The sequence below is a fragment of the Epargyreus clarus genome, unplaced genomic scaffold (genome assembly GCF_041222505.1).
Source record: "Epargyreus clarus isolate Ecla_fem2 unplaced genomic scaffold, WU_Ecla_fem_2.2 ptg000029l, whole genome shotgun sequence".
NCBI classification, from domain to species: domain Eukaryota; kingdom Metazoa; phylum Arthropoda; class Insecta; order Lepidoptera; family Hesperiidae; genus Epargyreus; species Epargyreus clarus.
In genome coordinates this window covers 3,071,556-3,090,195 of record NW_027332235.1, presented here as the reverse complement: position 1 = coordinate 3,090,195, position 18,640 = coordinate 3,071,556, and the positions used below count along the sequence as shown (strand labels likewise).

General features: G+C 42.6%; 2 protein-coding genes across 2 annotated transcripts in view; both read left to right on the top strand.

Annotated features, from left to right (window-relative positions):
• Nucleotides 1-18,640, top strand: part of LOC140754277 (uncharacterized) — a 182,520-nt gene that overhangs the window by 103,368 nt on the left and 60,512 nt on the right. The gene's annotated exons all lie outside the window — the stretch shown is intronic.
• LOC140754561 (uncharacterized) overlaps nucleotides 7,987-18,640 on the top strand; it is a 43,094-nt gene continuing 32,440 nt past the window's right edge. The window contains exons 1-2 of the mRNA XM_073089604.1: nucleotides 7,987-9,996; nucleotides 10,149-11,996. Coding sequence (XP_072945705.1) covers nucleotides 7,987-9,996; nucleotides 10,149-11,996 — 3,858 coding nt within the window. The remainder of the gene's footprint in view (nucleotides 9,997-10,148; nucleotides 11,997-18,640) is intronic.

Genomic DNA, 18,640 nt, shown 5'->3' with positions numbered 1-18,640 from the left:
GTGGAAAAAAGGTAAATGTTAGCGACTAGTCAAAGTTTTTTTTATGTATGTTATGACAGTAGCCCCGCCCCACATGTAAGACATATTTTATTTTTGTATCCAAAATTCTAGAGAGATTAGATTTAACCAGATTATTGACTATTCGAAGAAAACTTAAACACTATGCGTGGTTAAAAGTTGACGACCCGCGTGGCGGAGCGGTCACCATACCGGTCTTACGCACAGAGGGTCCCGGGTTCGATCCCCGGCCAGACAGATATCTGAATGATGAATCGAGATTTCTGTTTCTGGGTCTGGGTGTTTGTGTATTTGTCTCTGTGTGTGTCCATGGCACCCACGGCACAGGGAATCCTAGTGTGGGGCTGTGAGTGTAGAAAGCGTTATTTTAAAGCGTTATTTTTTTTAAAAGATGGCAGAGTCAGTCAGTAGTATTTCATGACAACGTACAATGAATAGAATGTGAATATATAGGTACATTGTTTGTGGTCCGAATTCACACCACAATATCGATCATTAGAACGGTAACCTTTTGTCCCTGTAGTTCCGGGACTAGAATAGGGCTACGGTATCTCCTGCCTGTCGTAAGAGGCGACTAAAAGGGGGCTTCCGGGGTTGCGGGCGGCAAGAGTGGGAGCTCGAACCGCCCGGCCAGCGGCCCCGGGAAGGACGACGGTATGTGTGGTCGCATACCGTCGTATACACCAGATGGTGTGGCGAGCGTCAAGCTCACCTGGGCGGAGCCCGACGGGGCAACGCGCTTAGAGGACTCCGGTTGCGTTCCTTTGGAGATCCCGGAGCCCTCAACACAGCGCAGAGGACGGCCACCGGGGGGGTTTTAGTGCGGTAAAAATCCCACATAACTCGGCGTCGCTCCCACGCTGTCGGGTACCTTTTGAAGGTTTCCCCCTCGACAAAAAAAAAAAAAAAAAAAAAAAAAAAAAAAAAAAAAAAAAAGAACGGTAACCTTTACAAACAATGATAAATATTTGAACCGCAATTACCATGTGATTGGTAGCCTGGTGTAGTTTTCGATAGGGTAACCAGTAGTACTACCATGAGTTGGCATAGAAACGCCACTATAGAAATTGTAAATAGAAAACTATTGTCATTTTGCTAGTGAATAACATAACTACTATCGTTACGGTATTTCTTGACCACGTCTGTCAAATTAATGACTCATGGGACCGAATTTGTATGGCAATAGATCATAATGACATTCGCTAGCGATTTGATTTCGATAGGTTTTTTACGTATCGAGTTACGCCACTACGGATTTTAGTTCTACGAGTAACCACCAGAGGCGCTGTACAATTTTTCATACATTTATTTTACGCAGTCGCTAGCGAGTAATACTTTTGTAAACTCATGGTAGTGCTACAGGTGGCGTTAGCGGATTGGGACTGTGTTTTAGTTTAAAATTTGGCACATAAAAGATGTGAATGAAAAGTAATGAACGAAAACGAAAATAAGTAAAATGAGGAAACAGTAAAAGATAACCAACAATGACACTAAACATCTTTTTATCATTTTTAATCTACGTATTAAATATAGAATAAATATAGTATTATTTATCTAAAATATTAACCATAGTGCAACTAAATTTCATTTTAATTATGATGACGAACTAATTTAAAATCAACAATATTTAACAAATAGTAAATAGTTAGTAAATAAATACAAAATATCGAATCATATTTTTCGAATTGGTGAAGGATATTTTCATAAATGGTCGTCATATACAGAAAAACTTTAACACGAGATAGAGATTGGAGTGCTATAAAACATACGTTTGAATATTATTCTTGTATCAGAAAAGTTTCCTTAAAATAAGAATTTGTGGTCATCCTAGTGTTATAAATAATCATCCGTGGTTTACAATTATGCTGTCTTATATTTGCGTATTTACAATAATTCCAAAATATTTTAATGAAGTTAAGGCATTTGTCATGACTAACCTATTTTCCCACTGTTGGGCACGGGACTTCTATCTGAATGGATTAAGGGTATGATTGCAACACTGAATTGTGGGTTAGTAGACTTAACATACAAATTGAATGGGAATGTAGTAATAAGGACTCCGTTATTGCCTACCATTCCATACGATGTTAAAGCATGGAAATATGGTGTCTGGGATTTAAACTCCGATATCTAAAGTAAGGTTGAATCTATATAAGTATATAATATATGTAAATCTGTATGTAATATTTAAAAATACTGATACATTGGTCCTTGTTCCAAACGTTTTAATTTTAAATAAATAGTTAACTTTGAGTAACATCGACGAAGAGGTAAAAACCCTATCATTGAAATAGATTAATTTGTATTTTGTGCAGCAATATACACCATGCTTTGAACATGATGTAAATGTATACATTGTGAATGAAGAATTTTTAGTACATATGACTAAAAATTATTTAATATATTAGCCTTCAATTTTTTATATTTCTTTGTACATCAACACGAAAATTATCTCGGCTTGCTACTTATTTGCTAGTTACAGATATTTTCATTAATTAAAATCTAGTTTATAAAAATCAGAACCTAAAAAACCGCTATTTACATTAAAACCTAACTTATAAAATCAGTAACTAAAATATAAATCCTAATTAATGTAATCTTACCTTGAGCGGTTAATTTTAATTATTTAACCCGGTTTAGTTAACATTAGTCAATCAGTTGCCTTAAATGGCAAATGTAATAAGACCCGAATAATAAGTACCTACACTAATTATTTTAATGAATTGATTAACTTATTCAACTTTAGTCAAGTTGCATGCATCTAATGATTCTAGGATCTAAGGATTACAAAAAAAAAACAAATAAAATTCAGACATTCAAAATACTTTATTTATGTAACTTCTTTATTAATTTCTAATACACTCATAACTTTGAAATACAAATCAAATCATTTTTTTTATTCAATAGGTTCTTTACATAACACTTTTTGAATGTCAATTCAACTACCACCAATTCACAAGGTGTTTGGTTATGGAGAAGAAGCGGCGGAAGAAACTCCATAACACACATCTTTTAAAAACAGAAGTGTGGTATTTGAAACTCGGACCATCCAAATGAAAGGCCAAGTTTCATAACTATTATTGCGTATAGCCATAGATGATACACTTAATATAGGGAACGTATAGCTGATTAAGTCAAAGTTGTATTGTCGCAGTTGATCTAAGAAATGAAATGAAATATTTTGGTGTTAATAGTGGTACAATAAGATGTTCACAATAGTTGCTAGGAATCTCACAATCAGCCACAAAAGTTCGAATATTGCACGTTTTCTGCTTAGGCTAAAGGGAGACTGGCAGAGAATGCTTCTAGCATTAAGTCCACCTTTTATACCAGTGTTAATTAAGGTATAATAAAGTAAATAAATGAATAATATTTTGAACAAGATATTGATAAGATATTGCTTTGCGGTAAAATGATGTAAATAGTATAAACAGTATACATAATGTCGGTTCTAAGGTCATTTTGCCATCAGCGACAAAAACTAAGGGCGAAATGATAAACATTAGAAAAGTGCTGTAATCGTATACGTTGTCTGTCGACAGGAAATTGCAAATTTTTATATAAAGACCCTTACACACTTGTCACTTATTATTATATTTGTTTTTTAAATATATTTTTTACGAATCTTAATTCTTTATTTATAAGTAAAAATACAATAGTAAGTACTACTTAAACAGTGAATTTGTCATAAACTAAAAAGTAATGATTTTACAAAGCCAATATCATACAAACAAAATAGAAGAATATTTCAATAAATAAGTATAAAAATATAAAAAAAACAGATTTATGTAGGTATATAAAACTGAATATTAAATCGTATAAGAATATATCTTAAAAAACTCGTATTCCTGTACCTGCCCTGTACATTATCTTTGAAAGGGACATTTATTTAAACACATATTAAAAATGCACAAGCATAGTCCAACAAATAAAAAAATTATAGTTCCCAGTGTATAAGCACCCTTATGTTGCATCAACGTCACATTTGTACAAACGCATCTCCCTGCCGCATCTCCGCTTTACGCAATGCGATACACACGGTTACCGCGGTTGTAATACAAATTCAAAGGCAAGTGCGAAACGATCATTGGTAAGCAAAACTAGTATAGATTGATTATCAATAACGGATGTTACTCGCTAGCATCTACCTAACTAATTAGAGAATTATAAAAACAAAAATATACAGCTGCTTAAACATATACTCTATGTCACTCTAATTTACATGAATTTAACGACACCTCATATTATTATGTTACCATCCATCAAATCTTTGAGCTGCAGGGCGTTTCAAAGAATGAAACATACATACAAAGCATTACCTTGCGCAGTCTGGTAAAAAGTAGTACTATACAGGATCTAAAGTAGTGGAAAAAGGAATCAATATAACACTAATTGGTAACAAATTAATAGGAGGCAGAGACTTCTCAACATGAGAAAATCTGTAAGGTTGAACTCTCCTTCTATTTGGAATCAGTTACAGGTACCCATGTCGGCAGCGATCACATGAGAATGGCTCATTTGTCCACAGTGACTACAACGAACTACTAGTACTAGAAGGGCTAGATTCACTGATTTTACTACAAGAAAAAGTTATTTAACCAAAGTTGAAAATATTGTTTTACAACCGACACGCCCGTGTGTCCAACCCCATGAGTACATTTCGCAAAGCTGTCACGCGTCGTTCCCATGTGGAGCGACAGCGTTTCCGCCGATTGTAACAAGGAAAGTAACGCATAACACCAGTAATGGGTTAGGTTGAACACTGCTTTCCCGTTTGTGAAGCATTTGAAACAATAGCGGGTTGGGTTAGGTGAGGTTGGCGAGTGACTGACAAAGAGTGTTCGGCTCTTAACTGATAGCTTAGTGATTATAACGGCCTCTCAATCGGAGGTCCAGGGTTCGGATCCCAAGCACACGCCTCTGATTTATTAAAGTCCTGTGCGCATTGAAAATCTTTGTCGGTGGATTTAGTAATGATTTGAAATTACAGGTGGTAAATCCGGGGATGTTTCGTACCACCGCCACACCCATGTCTATCGCGAAGCAATTCTGGGTTTTGGTGGCAGGGTTTCGATGCCAACTGACTTTGCTCTCAATAGTGGCAACACTAACTGCCTACAAACATAACATGTTATGTGCTGTTGGTTATACATTATGGGCGGCAGTGAACGCTTAGCATAAGGTGGACTAAAAGCTCGCTTTCTTTTCAATTTTTCCAAAAATCCCGACTATCTTTCTTCAAATTAGAGAAGCTTGGTATAGTATGCTCAATGCCGAGATTTGACGAGAGACCTTTGCCCAAAAGTGGTGTATGGGCTATGACCACAAAAAATAAATAAAATTCTAAATCGCTAGAAAGAATAAAGAACAAATTAAAATTCTACATTGTTAGAAAATTGTGTACATAGTATTGCTTTTTAGCTAAAATAAAAGTTACTAATGGAAAGAGAAAATGTATTGTTAAAAAATTGAAAAAGCGTGTTTCCTGCCCCACATTAAATGAACAGGCCATTGTAGTGGCCGGACGTCCAAACAATGGGTTACTGACTATTCAGGTCGAATATTTATCACTGGTTAGTATTGCAGTGCGAAAGAATTTAGAGTTCAGGCGGTGATCGATGTTCCATGAATGTGTACACGAAAATAGGTGAACTGTACACAGTTGAGTGAGAAAAGCAGCACAGTTGAAAAAAGCAGTGATAGCCTAATGGTTAAGAAACTCGACCTCTTGATCGGAGGGTCCGAGGTTTAAATGCCAGGCATGCACCTCTGATGTTTCATAGTTATGTGTGTAATTGTAAGTTGTAATGTAAGAAAAATATCGTGATGAAACTAGCACACCTAAGAAATCTTAAATAAAAAGCTCTCAAAGTTATGTGAAATCTATCAATTCGCACTTGGTCAGTGCGGCGGACTATGGCCTAATCCTTTTCATTCTGAGAGGAGACCCTTGGCCAGCAGTGCGACAGCAACGGGTTGATGATGAGGACACACTTGTGTGTAGTAGAATTATTTATGGTTTTATGGTGGCATTTTTTCTTTATCTATTTTATAGAAGCAGCAAATGAAAATGCCGTCCATGACCATCCGTAATCCACGCCCACAGACGCTTGCTCTCCTAAGGTTTATGTTGGAAAGCCTCCTATAAGTATGTATTAGCTTCCTACAGCCACAGCCTACAGCGTTTAACACTGCTATTATTAGGCAGAAATAGGCGTGATGGTAGTGCCTCCAGAAGTCCGGACTCAAACCATGAGGGGTTCTAACAACTTAAATAAATGTAGAAACGGCCATTTTTACTGTTATGTATTCTAAATTACCTCTGAAATAGGGTCCTGCATTAAATAGAAAAACCGTTGTTGTCACATGGCTTATACGCAAAAGTAAATATAATGTAAATGGGTATAAATACATAGTTTGATTAATACCATAGCTCGTCGGTCTATTAGTTTGAAACCGAGCTCCTGCTCTTGCGAAACTTAATTCACTAAGATTTATAGAGATAAAGTTCACGCATAAATTGCTTTCGGCAAAAACTAAGGCATCTGAGGGGCTGATGTCCAGTGGGAGTGAAGCGATGAAATTTAAGTATAAAATGTGACAGAAGCGATATTAAAAAACGGGCGAAGTTTCCATAAGGTAACGAAAACAGACACGAAAGATTGCGTACCTTTCTTGAACTAAGAAACAAAAGTCTTGTAAAAATTTACGATACAACATATTTATTTTGTTTGGTGGTATGTACATTAATTTCGAATACGTAATGTTATTTATTTCGTATCTCATATAAGACTTTTATTAACGACAAATTTCCTCATGATTAAAAAACATAATTGAAATTTATATTATTATTTAAAATGAGTAGTCATTTATAGTTCGCGCCAAACTGCTAGTCCGCACTGAAGTTGTTGCGAGCAGATGTAGTCATACAATTTGCTATGGCGACGCGATTCATTTCTATATTCAGAGCGGACTAGCAGTTTTACGGGGACTATACTAATAATTATATATCTAGAATCAATTGTATTATTAAGAAAAAACATAAGCTTCTACTTAAATTTGTCAGATTTTTTCCTAATTACTATGAACTTATCAAAGTATAGAATAAATATATCTTCGCTTACAATGTGCGACAAGTACGCAGCCACGGACGTAAGATAATACAGGTTTATATTATAAAATAATAGCTTTCGACAATATCAACACTTTAATATCTAGCCATTGTATTTAAATATATATTGCAATATTTGACTAATTTATCTGTCAGCAAATAAATGTTTTTATTCACATAATATTTTAGTTTATTGTTCATCACTATTGTTACATGAAGCAAGTAAATAAATGAAGTCTCTATATTATGTTTACATTTGAGGATGCGATGCTAATGTTTACAATATTAAAACATAAAAACCACTTTCTAAAATTATTGTCCTTCTATCTGTAAACATACGAGTATATCTTAAAATTGACTGTATCTATTCAGTGGCATTCTTACGCGAACATAGAGACAAAACGTAGAGATGGTAGAACCTCTAGCGGCTTAAGGGGGAGCGGAAGGGGCGGTCCGGGGGTACCAGATACTGGGGGACCTCCAAATACAGTTTAAAAAAAGGTAATCAGAACCAAACAATCTATGAAATGTGTATCACTCACTCAGCGAACAAAAAGGTCACGAAATCAAAGACTCTATGACACATTTGTCATTTTGTAAAATCAAATAAACTTGTTACACTTTTGGGGGGCTCTATTCAACTTTCCGCCTCGGGCCTCCGAGGAACTTAGTCCGCCCCTAGGTAGAACTCTGTTCCCCCCTGAACGGGCTGCCACCTTGTCGTGGTAGGGGGGCTTGAGTGTCCTAATGATCCCCGAGGCTATACGGAAGAGTTACTCATACCGAAAGGCGAAGGGTGAAGGACCAGACTAAGAGTGGCCCACAGGGGATCTCACCCCTGTAAAAAAAAAGAAAAGATGAAAAAGGCTAGTTGTGAAAACGGTCTCCAGGTGGGTACCCGAGAGGGAGAATCCCACCCCTCTGCTTCGGTGGAGGGCAGCCCCACGTACTCTGGAGGGGGCAACAACTGCCTCGTAGGTCGGCATCCCGCCGACCTCCGTAAACGCGACCACAGCATACACACAACGGACTCCGAATATGTTATTAACGAGACGGAAAAGACGCCCGCCTTAAAAGCGGTAACAAGGAAGGTGCGAAACACCAGAAACAGGGCACCCACACCCGCTGCTTCGTCGGACGGGGGTGATTTCTCGGACTGCTCTGTACAGTCAGCTATGTCCACGCAGTCCATAGCTACATCAAAGGCCCGCAAGAGAGCACTGCCAACAAATGGCGGTAGTGAAGGCGAACGACCGAAGCGGAAGACGGCAGATCTCAAGGATAAGGCCGGAGATTTTTTGGAGCCCCCGCTTCCAGCCTCCCAGATCAGGTCGAAGGCTTCCCTCCCGAGTGCCGAGGAATTAGGCCGGGACATGAACGGGCAGCCGACGGATGACCTAGGTTCTTGCATTATCGAGAACCTAGAAGTTATCGAGAAGATCGCTGATAAATCCCGCAACATGAAAGGGGATTTGGTGCGAGCCATTCGTCTGGCTGTACGCAACGTGCAGGCAGCAGCGTCGGAAGTGGTGCAGCGGGCAACCACTACCCAACTGGAAAAGGAGAACGCCACACTGCGTTCTCAGCTCGCTGACCTGCACGGGAAGGTGGAGGCTCTCACGACGGAAGTGACCGAGCTACGCCGTGAAAAAAGGCCAACTAGATCTGAACCACCCCGGACTGAACCGAAGAGGGTCGAAAATACGGAGGATGCTCTGATGGACCGGATCGGGTCCATGATGGATAAAAAGTTAGCCTCCTTTAGGGACGAGCTGTTCCCCGGAAGAGCAATCCGGCCTCCCCTAGGGCAAAGGGCCTCACTCAATGCAACCGCGCGTGCCCCAGTGGCTGCGGCGCCAATGCGGTCTCCGGTAGCACCAGCCCCGGCTGCAGAAGGAGGGACTTGGGCAACCGTGGTGGGGCGTAAGGCCAGGGCAAAAGAGCGACGGTCGCTTCTGGCTCAAGCTGAGCCCGCGCGGAGGCAATCTCCGAGTCGTGGGCGAATTAAGAGTGCCTCTCAACGGCGTCCTTGCGCAAAAGTTGCCCAAGTACCAGCGGCTCAGACAACCAAAGCGGGTCAGCCCACTAGGAGGAGGGCAGCCAAACAGAGGCTTCCGCGAGTCCCGAAGTCGGCGGCAGTCTCCGTCACGGTGCCCGAAGGGTTGAATGTCACCTATGCAGAGGTGATGAATACCGCGAAAGGGCACATCAAGCTGGCAGACCTGGGTATAGCAGAGTTGCGGCAAAAGAAAGCCCTCAACGGTGGCCTGCTGCTCGAGGTGGCCGGCGAAGACTGTGCTGGAAAAGCCGATGCACTTGCGGGGAAGCTGCAAGACGCCGTCGGCGAAATGGGTGTTAAGGTGGCGAGACCCACTAAGCAGGGCGAGGCGCGGGTGATGGATTTGGACGACTCCGTCACCCAGCAGGACGTCGCAAATGCCATCGCCATGGCATGTGGATGTATCGCCACCGAAGTGAGAGTCGGAGAGATCAGGCGAAGGCCCTCGGCTTTGGGGACGGCATGGGTGCGCTGCCCCCTTACGACCATCCGTAAGCTGGCCGCCGCAAAGCGACTCCTTGTCGGATGGGTGTCCGCGAGAGTGGAGATCCTGCCCTCCAGGACACTACAATGCTTCCGCTGTCTTGAGACGGGGCATGCAAGGCACCAGTGTACCAGCACCAAGGATAGGAGCGCACTGTGCTACGTATGTGGCGAGCCCGGTCACAGGGCGAGCCAATGCGGAGCACAGTCACCGAAATGTGCTCTATGCGCGGACTTTGGTCTTCCAGCCGACCACCGCCTTGGTAGCAAGAGGTGCACGCCTCCGAAACGTAAAAAACGAGGCAGCGGAAGAAACGAGCTAACGGTCGCGACGACTGACTCGTCAAGGACAGATGGGCCTGCGCGTCCCAGCGCTTCGTCCCATTGTCCACCAGCGGAAGCGATGGACTCCTAATGGATAGGTCTCCGTCACTTAAAGTCCTCCAGGGGAACTTAAACCACTGTCGCGGGGCGCAGGATTTGCTCCAGCAATGCCTCGCTGACTGTTCGGTTTCTTTGGCAGTAGTGGCGGAGCCCTATAGAGTTCCGGAGCATCCGCGGTGGGTCGGAGACGACGCGCAGACCGTCGCCGTGTACTGGGCGGGTGGTGAAGGAGATCCTCCTTGCTCCAGACTCCACTCTGAGCGGGGTATAGTCGCGGTGGAGTGGGGTCCCATTGCAGTATTGGGGTGTTATGTCTCCCCCAATTGCAGTTTGGCGGCGTACGAGACGTTCCTCGACCAACTGGCAAGCTGTGTTCGGTTCTGTTTTCCCCGTCCTGTAATTGTCCTTGGCGATTTTAACGCACATTCAAGGGTCTGGGGAAACAGGCGCGACAGCGCCAGGGGAGAGGCAACACTCGAGTGGGCAGCCGGGCTCGACCTACGTCTGCTGAATCGTGGTTCGGTCAGTACGTGCGTGCGTTGGCAGGGAGAGTCGGTCGTAGACCTCTCGTGGGCGACTCTTTCTGCCGAGCGTATGGTGACGGGCTGGAGGGTAGCCGAAGACCTTGTCACGCTGTCCGACCATCGCCACATAATATTGGATGTAGTGTTGCAGCTTCCGGCTGCTGATGGCCGCTGGACGAACGACCGTCCGCGTCGATGGGCACGAAATCGTCTTAATCGAGACCTACTTGTTGCTGCTGCTCACGTCGCGGACTGGTCTCGCGCTGCAGAGGGGGTTGACCAACTTGATCCCGAGGGGGAGGCGATCCGGCTCAGGGATGACATGACGGCTATCTGCGATACCGCGATGCCGCGTGTCAGACCTGGCTGGAGGCGCCCTGTGTACTGGTGGTCAGAGCACATCGCACGGCTGCGTGCGGCCTGCCTACGTGCTAGACGCCAGTACACTCGGGCTCGACGGCGACGGTCTGCTGGCGTTGCGGAATGGGAGGAGAAGTACGTGGAGTACCGGGCTGCAACAACATTGCTTCAGGGCGCAATCGCCGAAAGCAAGGCCCGGAACTGGAGCGCGCTTGTGGAGGGACTAGACCGAGACCCATGGGGACGCCCGTACAGGATGGTTCTCGGCAAGTTACGTCCATGGGTGCCTCCACTCACGGAAACTCTCGACCCGCATTTCGTGGACACAGTGGTGGACAGCCTGTTTTCAGGAACCACTGGCGAAACGGGTCCTCCCGCCGCGTCGCCGGATAGCTCTGATTGGTCAGATGACTTGGCGGTCACCGAATGCGAGCTTAATACTGCCATTAAGCGCATGGCAAGGCGAAACACTGCCCCGGGGCCGGATGGAATCCCAGGTCAGGCATGGGTCTTAGCGCTGACAGTGCTGGGGGGGAGGCTGCAAAAGCTGTTTACCGCCTGCTTCCGTTATGGACGGTTTCCTTCAGTTTGGAGGCGGGCGAAGCTAGTGCTGGTGCACAAGTTGGGCAAGCCTCGAGACTCCCCATCAGCATATAGACCCATTTGCCTATTGGATGAGGCAGGCAAGCTATTCGAGAGGATTATTTCTTCTCGAATTAGCCATCACCTAGCATGCCATGGTCCAGACCTGTCTGAAAACCAGTTCGGTTTCCGGCGGCAGCGTTCGACGATGGACGCCATCAGTCAGTCAGTCCGAACGCTCTCAGAGCGGGCCATATCTCAGGGTAGAGTAGTTTTGGCAGTCAGCCTTGACATTGTCAACGCTTTTAACTCTCTACCCTGGAGTGCGATCATGGAGGGCCTGTCTGTCCATGAAGTGCCTTCATACTTGCGGGAGGTTCTTAAGGCCTACTTGTCAGACAGGCGTATCCGCTTCCCAGGCCGCTATAGGAGCGTTCGCGGAAGGAACGTCGTGCGCGGGGTGCCGCAGGGTTCGGTACTGGGCCCACTACTGTGGAATATCGCATATGACGCAGTGCTGAGAACGGTGCTCCCACAAGGAGTGAGCATCGTCTGCTACGCCGATGACACTCTCGTTCTTGCAGAAGGGGTGTCTTTTTGTAGAACGGTTCGGCTAGCAGAGCTCGGGGTGGCACGCGTCATAGCGAAGATCCACGGGTTGGGCCTACGGGTTGCGTCCCAGAAGACCGAGGCTATGTGGTTCCATGGCCGTGGGCGAAGAGTCGAGTCAGCTGAAACTTCAGTGCGCGTCGGTGAAGCGGACGTCCGGATAGGCAGGTACATGAAGTATCTTGGCCTTACACTGGACGACCGCTGGTGCTTCGACGAGCACTTCGACCGTCTCGTCCCCCGGATTCATAAGGTAGCGGGTGCCTTGCACAGACTGCTGCCAAATCTCGGGGGACCAAGGGAGGAAGTCCGCCGCCTCTACGCGGGTGTGATACGCTCGATTGCGCTCTACGGGGCGCCGGTATGGTCGGACAGATTGTCTGCCTGCCAGCGCCGTGCGCGGAAATTAAATTCCGCGCAACGTATGATCGCTATCAGAGTCGCCCGTGGGTATCGTACCATATCGTATGAGGCGGCGACAGTCCTGGGGCGGCTTCCGCCTCTGGACATTCTGGCGGATATGGACGCACGGGTCTTCCATAAGATCCGCGTCCTCCGCCAGAGGGCTGAACCCTTCAGCGAAGAGACGGTCGCAGCACTTCGTAGGAGAGCCAGGTGGCGCGCTCTGAGGTGCTGGCGTAATCGGCTCCTGGAACCACACAACATACGCCAACGGGTGGTCGACGCAATCCTGCCGAACTTCAGGGCTTGGCTGAGAAGCAAAGGTCGTGTGACCTACCGCTTGACTCAGATGCTCACCGGACATGGCTGTTTCGGTGAGTATCTGAATAGGATTAGGAGGGAGCAGACGGCCCAGTGCCATCATTGTGGGTGCGATGAGGATTCTGCACAGCACACGCTGCAGCACTGTCCAGCGTGGGAGTCTCAGCGGCGGATCCTCGTCGAAAAAGTGGGACCGGATCTCTCTCCATCGGCCATCATCGGGGCGATGGTTCAGCGTAGCGAAGCCTGGGACGGCATGATCACCTTCTGCAATGACGTAATGTCTGCAAAGGAAGACGCCGAACGAGCTAGGGAGCGCGCTGAACCCGCTCGGAGGAGAAGGAGGAGTCGCCGCGGGCGTACGTAACGCCCCAGGCGCGGTGTCCCTGTAGTTCCGGGACCAGAATAGGGCTACGGTATCCCCTGCCTGTCGTAAGAGGCGACTAAAAGGGGCTTTCGGGGTTACGGGCGGCAAGAGTGGGAGCTCGAACCGCCCGGCTAGCGACCCCGGGAAGGACGACGGTATGTGTGGTCGCATTCCGTCGTATACACCAGACGGTGTGGTGACACTAAGTCACCTGGGCGGAGCCCGACGGGGCAGTGCGCTGAGAGGACTCCGGTCGCGTTCCTTTGGAGATCCCGGAGTCCTCTACGCAGCGCCGAGGACGGCCACCGGGGGGGTTTTAGTGCGGTAAAAGTCCCACATAACCCCGTGTCGCTCCCACGGCACCGGGTACCTTTTGAAGGTTTCCCTTTAAGGTAGAACTCTGTTAAATATTTTATTGCAGTGGCACCACCTCAACGGCTATTTCTGTCATATAACTAACAGTAGTGCTGAGTTCTTGTTAGACTTCAAATACGAGTAGTTCGCTATCAGATAGAAGTTATGCTCCATTACACCACTTCACTTCCAAAAACGAAGGTTAAATAAGGCATTCTTTTTCTTAAAACTATAGGGTTTCTTTGACAAAATTTAAAACCAGACCTAACATCACTATTAGATCATTTATTATTTAAAAAACTCTAACGCAAATCAAAGTATGTAACATACGCAATCTTAGAACATAAGAAACGCTTACTATCGGATAGGTTCAGAGCTTCATAAATTGTGAGTAGGCGTGAACTTACAAATCGTATTCATTGGCACTCGCTTACTGTACTTTAATGAACATGTCGGAAACGTGTTGCCAGTGTATTCAAATGTACGACAAATATCTCGTTTTGTCGGAGTCGATAGACGTGCTGTCTAGTGACTCCGACAAAACCGTTAAAGTAACTATAGAAGTAAATAATTATAATTATCGTTATCGTCAATGTATGTTGAAGGTGGTAGAACCCTTTGTGGTTCGACTCCGGCGGTACCACCGCCACACCTATTTCTGCCTCATAACAGCAGTGTTAACCGTTGCTGTGTTCCGGTTTGAAGGGTGTGGTAAGGGAGACATACTTTTCCGAGGCGTTCCAGCTTAGTCCTCAGGGGTAGCGGCGCATCTGTGGCCGACCTCAGGTAGGAATATCTAATCCTATCTGGGGTTGATTATAGATGTCCATGGACGGCAGTAGCCACTTACCATCAGGTGGACTGTATGCTCGTCTGCTACTCCTATATTATAAAAAAAAATGTCGTATAACTTTCCCACTGTTGGGCACGGGCCTCCTCTAACAGGTTGAATGATAAGTCTGGGATTATTTCTGTAATCAACACTTGATAAGATTAAATTATTACTTAAGGTCGGCCACAGATGCGCCGTTACTTCTTAGGACTAAGCTAAAATTACAATCGGCAACACAAAGGGTTCTACCACGTTCAAATTAACCGATCGAATTAATCATCAACAACACATTACTGTCCCACTGTTGTGCACGGGTCTATTACATAAGAGAGAAGCGCATATTATAAAAATAAGACTATTCGAACTAATGCGCATATTAGAAATTGTCGAATAAATCTAAAGATATTATCTAGAGAAATGACAAAAATTTTCAAATCACATGTTCAATTCAATAAAAATAAATATCGCAGCTAATTTAAATTTTTAGTGGAGATACTAATGAGTATTTTGACATAAGACGAATGTATGCACCGTTAGTGATTTTAATTAAATTTGAAAGTAGTAAAATCGGTATAATTAGAGGTTTTCTGACATAAGAACTGACTGATTGATATAAGCTCTGTGAGCAGTGATAGTGATGTTTTTATTAGATATGCAGCCTCTCGATTTGATGTATAAGGTTTGATTTAAATAAGTGTGTACTTATTTAATTCAAACGCCGACCCGCGTGGCGGAGTGGTCACCATACCGGTCTGACGCGCAAAGAGTTCCGGGTTCGATCCCCGGACAGGCAGATATTTGAATGATGAATTTAGATATCTGTTCGGGGTCTGGGTGTTTCTATACGTCTTTCTGTGTGTTCATGGCACCCACGATACAGGGAATCCTATGGGGCTGTGAGTGTAGAAAGAGTTTATTTTATTTTTTATTAGGGATTATTATCGCTTGCATTAAGGTAAAGGAAATCATCGCGAGAAAACCTTCACGCCCGAAATTTCATTAATCGAAAATATATTTTCGAGTGAAAAGTTTAAAAATCGGTATTTTTTTGTATTAAGTATACAATTTACATTTCTGATTAGAAGACTATTGAAATTCAATTTTCACTTTTACAGTGCAGCAAAATTATAAATAACTTTTTTCGCTGTATTATTTCTATAATATTTATTATCATAGCAATATTTTGATAACTTACTCTGTGGCCGCCACATGTCTACTCTACGCCACTGCACCCAACACAGGGCATTTTAAACTGAAGCATTAAATATAGAAAGCGTTAGTATTTAGATATTTATGTTTTACAATTGCCTAAGATATCACTTACCTAAACACCATACCGGGAATCTAAAACACGGTCTAGATCTTATCTAGACTATAAACCGAGGCCTAAGCCCACACGGCTGGTCATTATGCAAAACTAGGCTTTATTGAAAGCAAAGTTGCATTTAATAGTTGTATTAGTTGCATGTCGGATGTTAAATCCGTCATATTGTGAACGCCCAAACTTCATATTGTAATGTTATTAATAAAATTTATTGTAAAAACCAATGTAAAAATAAAACAATATTTAAATTGTTGACAAAACAATAGTTATTTTTACGTTTTGTCGTTTTAAAAAGACGTTATAGAAGAAAAGTTTAAAAATAAATTTCTTTAAAAGTTTCATGGTGATGATAAACATTAATTTCACAGTCCCAAAATAACTTATTATTTTTATATCAAACACTTTTATTGCTCAAATAGAATGCGATTCAAAATATCCTATATCTCAAAAATATAACACAAACAGATTTTTCGTTACCTTTACAAAACAATATAATAATACTACAAGTGTAAAATGAAAATAATTATAATGAAAATTACAACATAAGTCAATAAAAGTAATAAACACAAAAGGGATTTTAATTAGATAAGGACGAATTATACTACTATATATCGACTGTATATCTTTAGATAAAAACACCAATTAACTCCGATACACATTATGTAAGTTGAACCCGAAAGACAGATTCAGGCACATCACAATATACCACATTCTGTAGTTCGACTGCAACACAATAAAATGCGACACAGTGTTGCCAATTAATTTGGATAGGTTACATTCGTATGAAATGTTCTGCGCGCGATTGCTCGAACGAATGATCTCGTTTATCTTTAGTGAAATGTAAGGATAGGTTAGTGTGGAAGCGGCTTCTCTAATTTATATGCCTTGAAAAATTCGCTACTGAAATATTTCTTGCTTGTCTTAGAAAGAACGAAAGAAAGAAAGAAAATAATTTATTCGGCAAAAAATATACAATAAACACAAATAAAAAAAAATGCATACAAAAACATATTATAATTTTTTTCTAACCGAAAAGGTCTCCACTCCACTTTAATGTTTCAGGTAAGCTTAGTCACCTGAAATGCTGGTATTCTGTGGAGCCTGTAAAACACTGTGTGCGCGCGAGTGATGCGTGTATTCGTATGCGTATGCGTATGTGTGTGTGTGTGTGAGTGTGAACATATGTGTGATAGAGTGAGTTAAAATGGCTGGTCTTGTCAGTGACTGCAGCAGGCGAACTTCATCGGGAGTTCTCGACGTCATTCACATATGCTACCCTTAACATTATTAAATTAAGCATATTTGTATTGGTTGACCTTATTGGCTAAGTGTTCTCTTGATGGCTGTATAGAGATTTCCGTGATCGGATCCCAGCCAGACCAATCGTAATAATTTTGATCATAATCTTAATTAATTCATTTGATTCTATATTTTTCAAACGCACCTACATCAAAATCCACTTCAGTGCTTACATTTAAATTTTAAATTAAATTTTCTTAATTAAAAAAAAACACATATATATTGCGTTTTTTGGGTTCTGTAGTCAAACTAGGATACACTGTCATTATATTATGTAAAAATGTCCTTATTATACTTAGTAAAAGATTCAAATTCACAGATTTGCATACCTACTAATAATATATCTATATTAGGTATTCATAATTCATTCAACTATGGGAACACAGATTGACTAGAAGAAAATAAGTTAATAATGTCCTTAAGACTTAATATGTATAAAAAGTGGTTTATTAGTTTTTTCTATGATCATCGTTCCCTTTTAAAGACCGCCTTACACTGAGAGACGACTAATAACAAAAGATTAGCGATTTAATCGCTTCAATTCATGGATTAATTCAATTTATACACAGATTTTGTTGATATAACACCTAAAATTTTATTATTAGATAATTACACACTATTAAACCTACACGGTTCTTAAAATAGTAAAGTAGTAGTAATAGTTTAATGGTATTTAGCCTCTCTTGGTGTCAAAGAAACAAACACACACCTCTTATTATTCAAAGAAATTTATGTACGCATTAAAATGTAATTATAGCACACTTTAGCAACAAAGGAAAATTACCATAGTCAATACTGACGTAGATATGACACTTGTAAGAGATCGCAAAGTCTACCAATCCACAGTTCTTCGGCGTAGCCAACTTAAATCCCTCACGCTGAGACAAAGAAAGTGCCCAGTAGTACAAAATAACGTCCACAAAAATGATTTTCTTTTTCTCGCTTGACTGTCACTCGCGTCCTATCCAACAAGTACCTTAGACAGCCTGTTTATTACCTTGTCGTTATATTATACTTCGCCAACTTTCCCTATGGGGTTATTGAAACAACTTTTTATTCTATTCCCACTTTTTATGAACAAAATGTGATGAGCTGGAGATTATAACTTATCTCGAAGCTGTTTTTGTCGTCGTAACGAATTGCACTATTAAGTGTAAGTCATAGAATAAGTAATATTGTATAAGAGTAGTAATACTTGAATGATAGTAATAGTTATTAGCCTCATTATTGTATTAGTTGTCTATAACATATGATGCATATACCGCTGCTATTTGTACTGTTATTTTAATACTGAAACATGTATTTTTTTATAATATAGGAGTAGCAGACGAGCATGCAGTTCAACTGATGGTAAGTGGCTTCTGCCGCCCATGGATATCTGTAATCAACCCCGGGTAGATTTAGATATTCCTACCTGAGGTCGGCCACAGATGCGCCGCTACTCCTGAGGACTAAGCTGGAACGCCTCGGAAAAGTATGTCTCAACACAGCAGCGCCTAACATTGCTTTTATTAGGCAGAAATAGGTGTGGCGGTAGTGCTGCCGGAGTCGAACCACAAAGGGTTCTACCACCTTCAAAACATGTATATTACTTACAAAACTGTAAGTAGC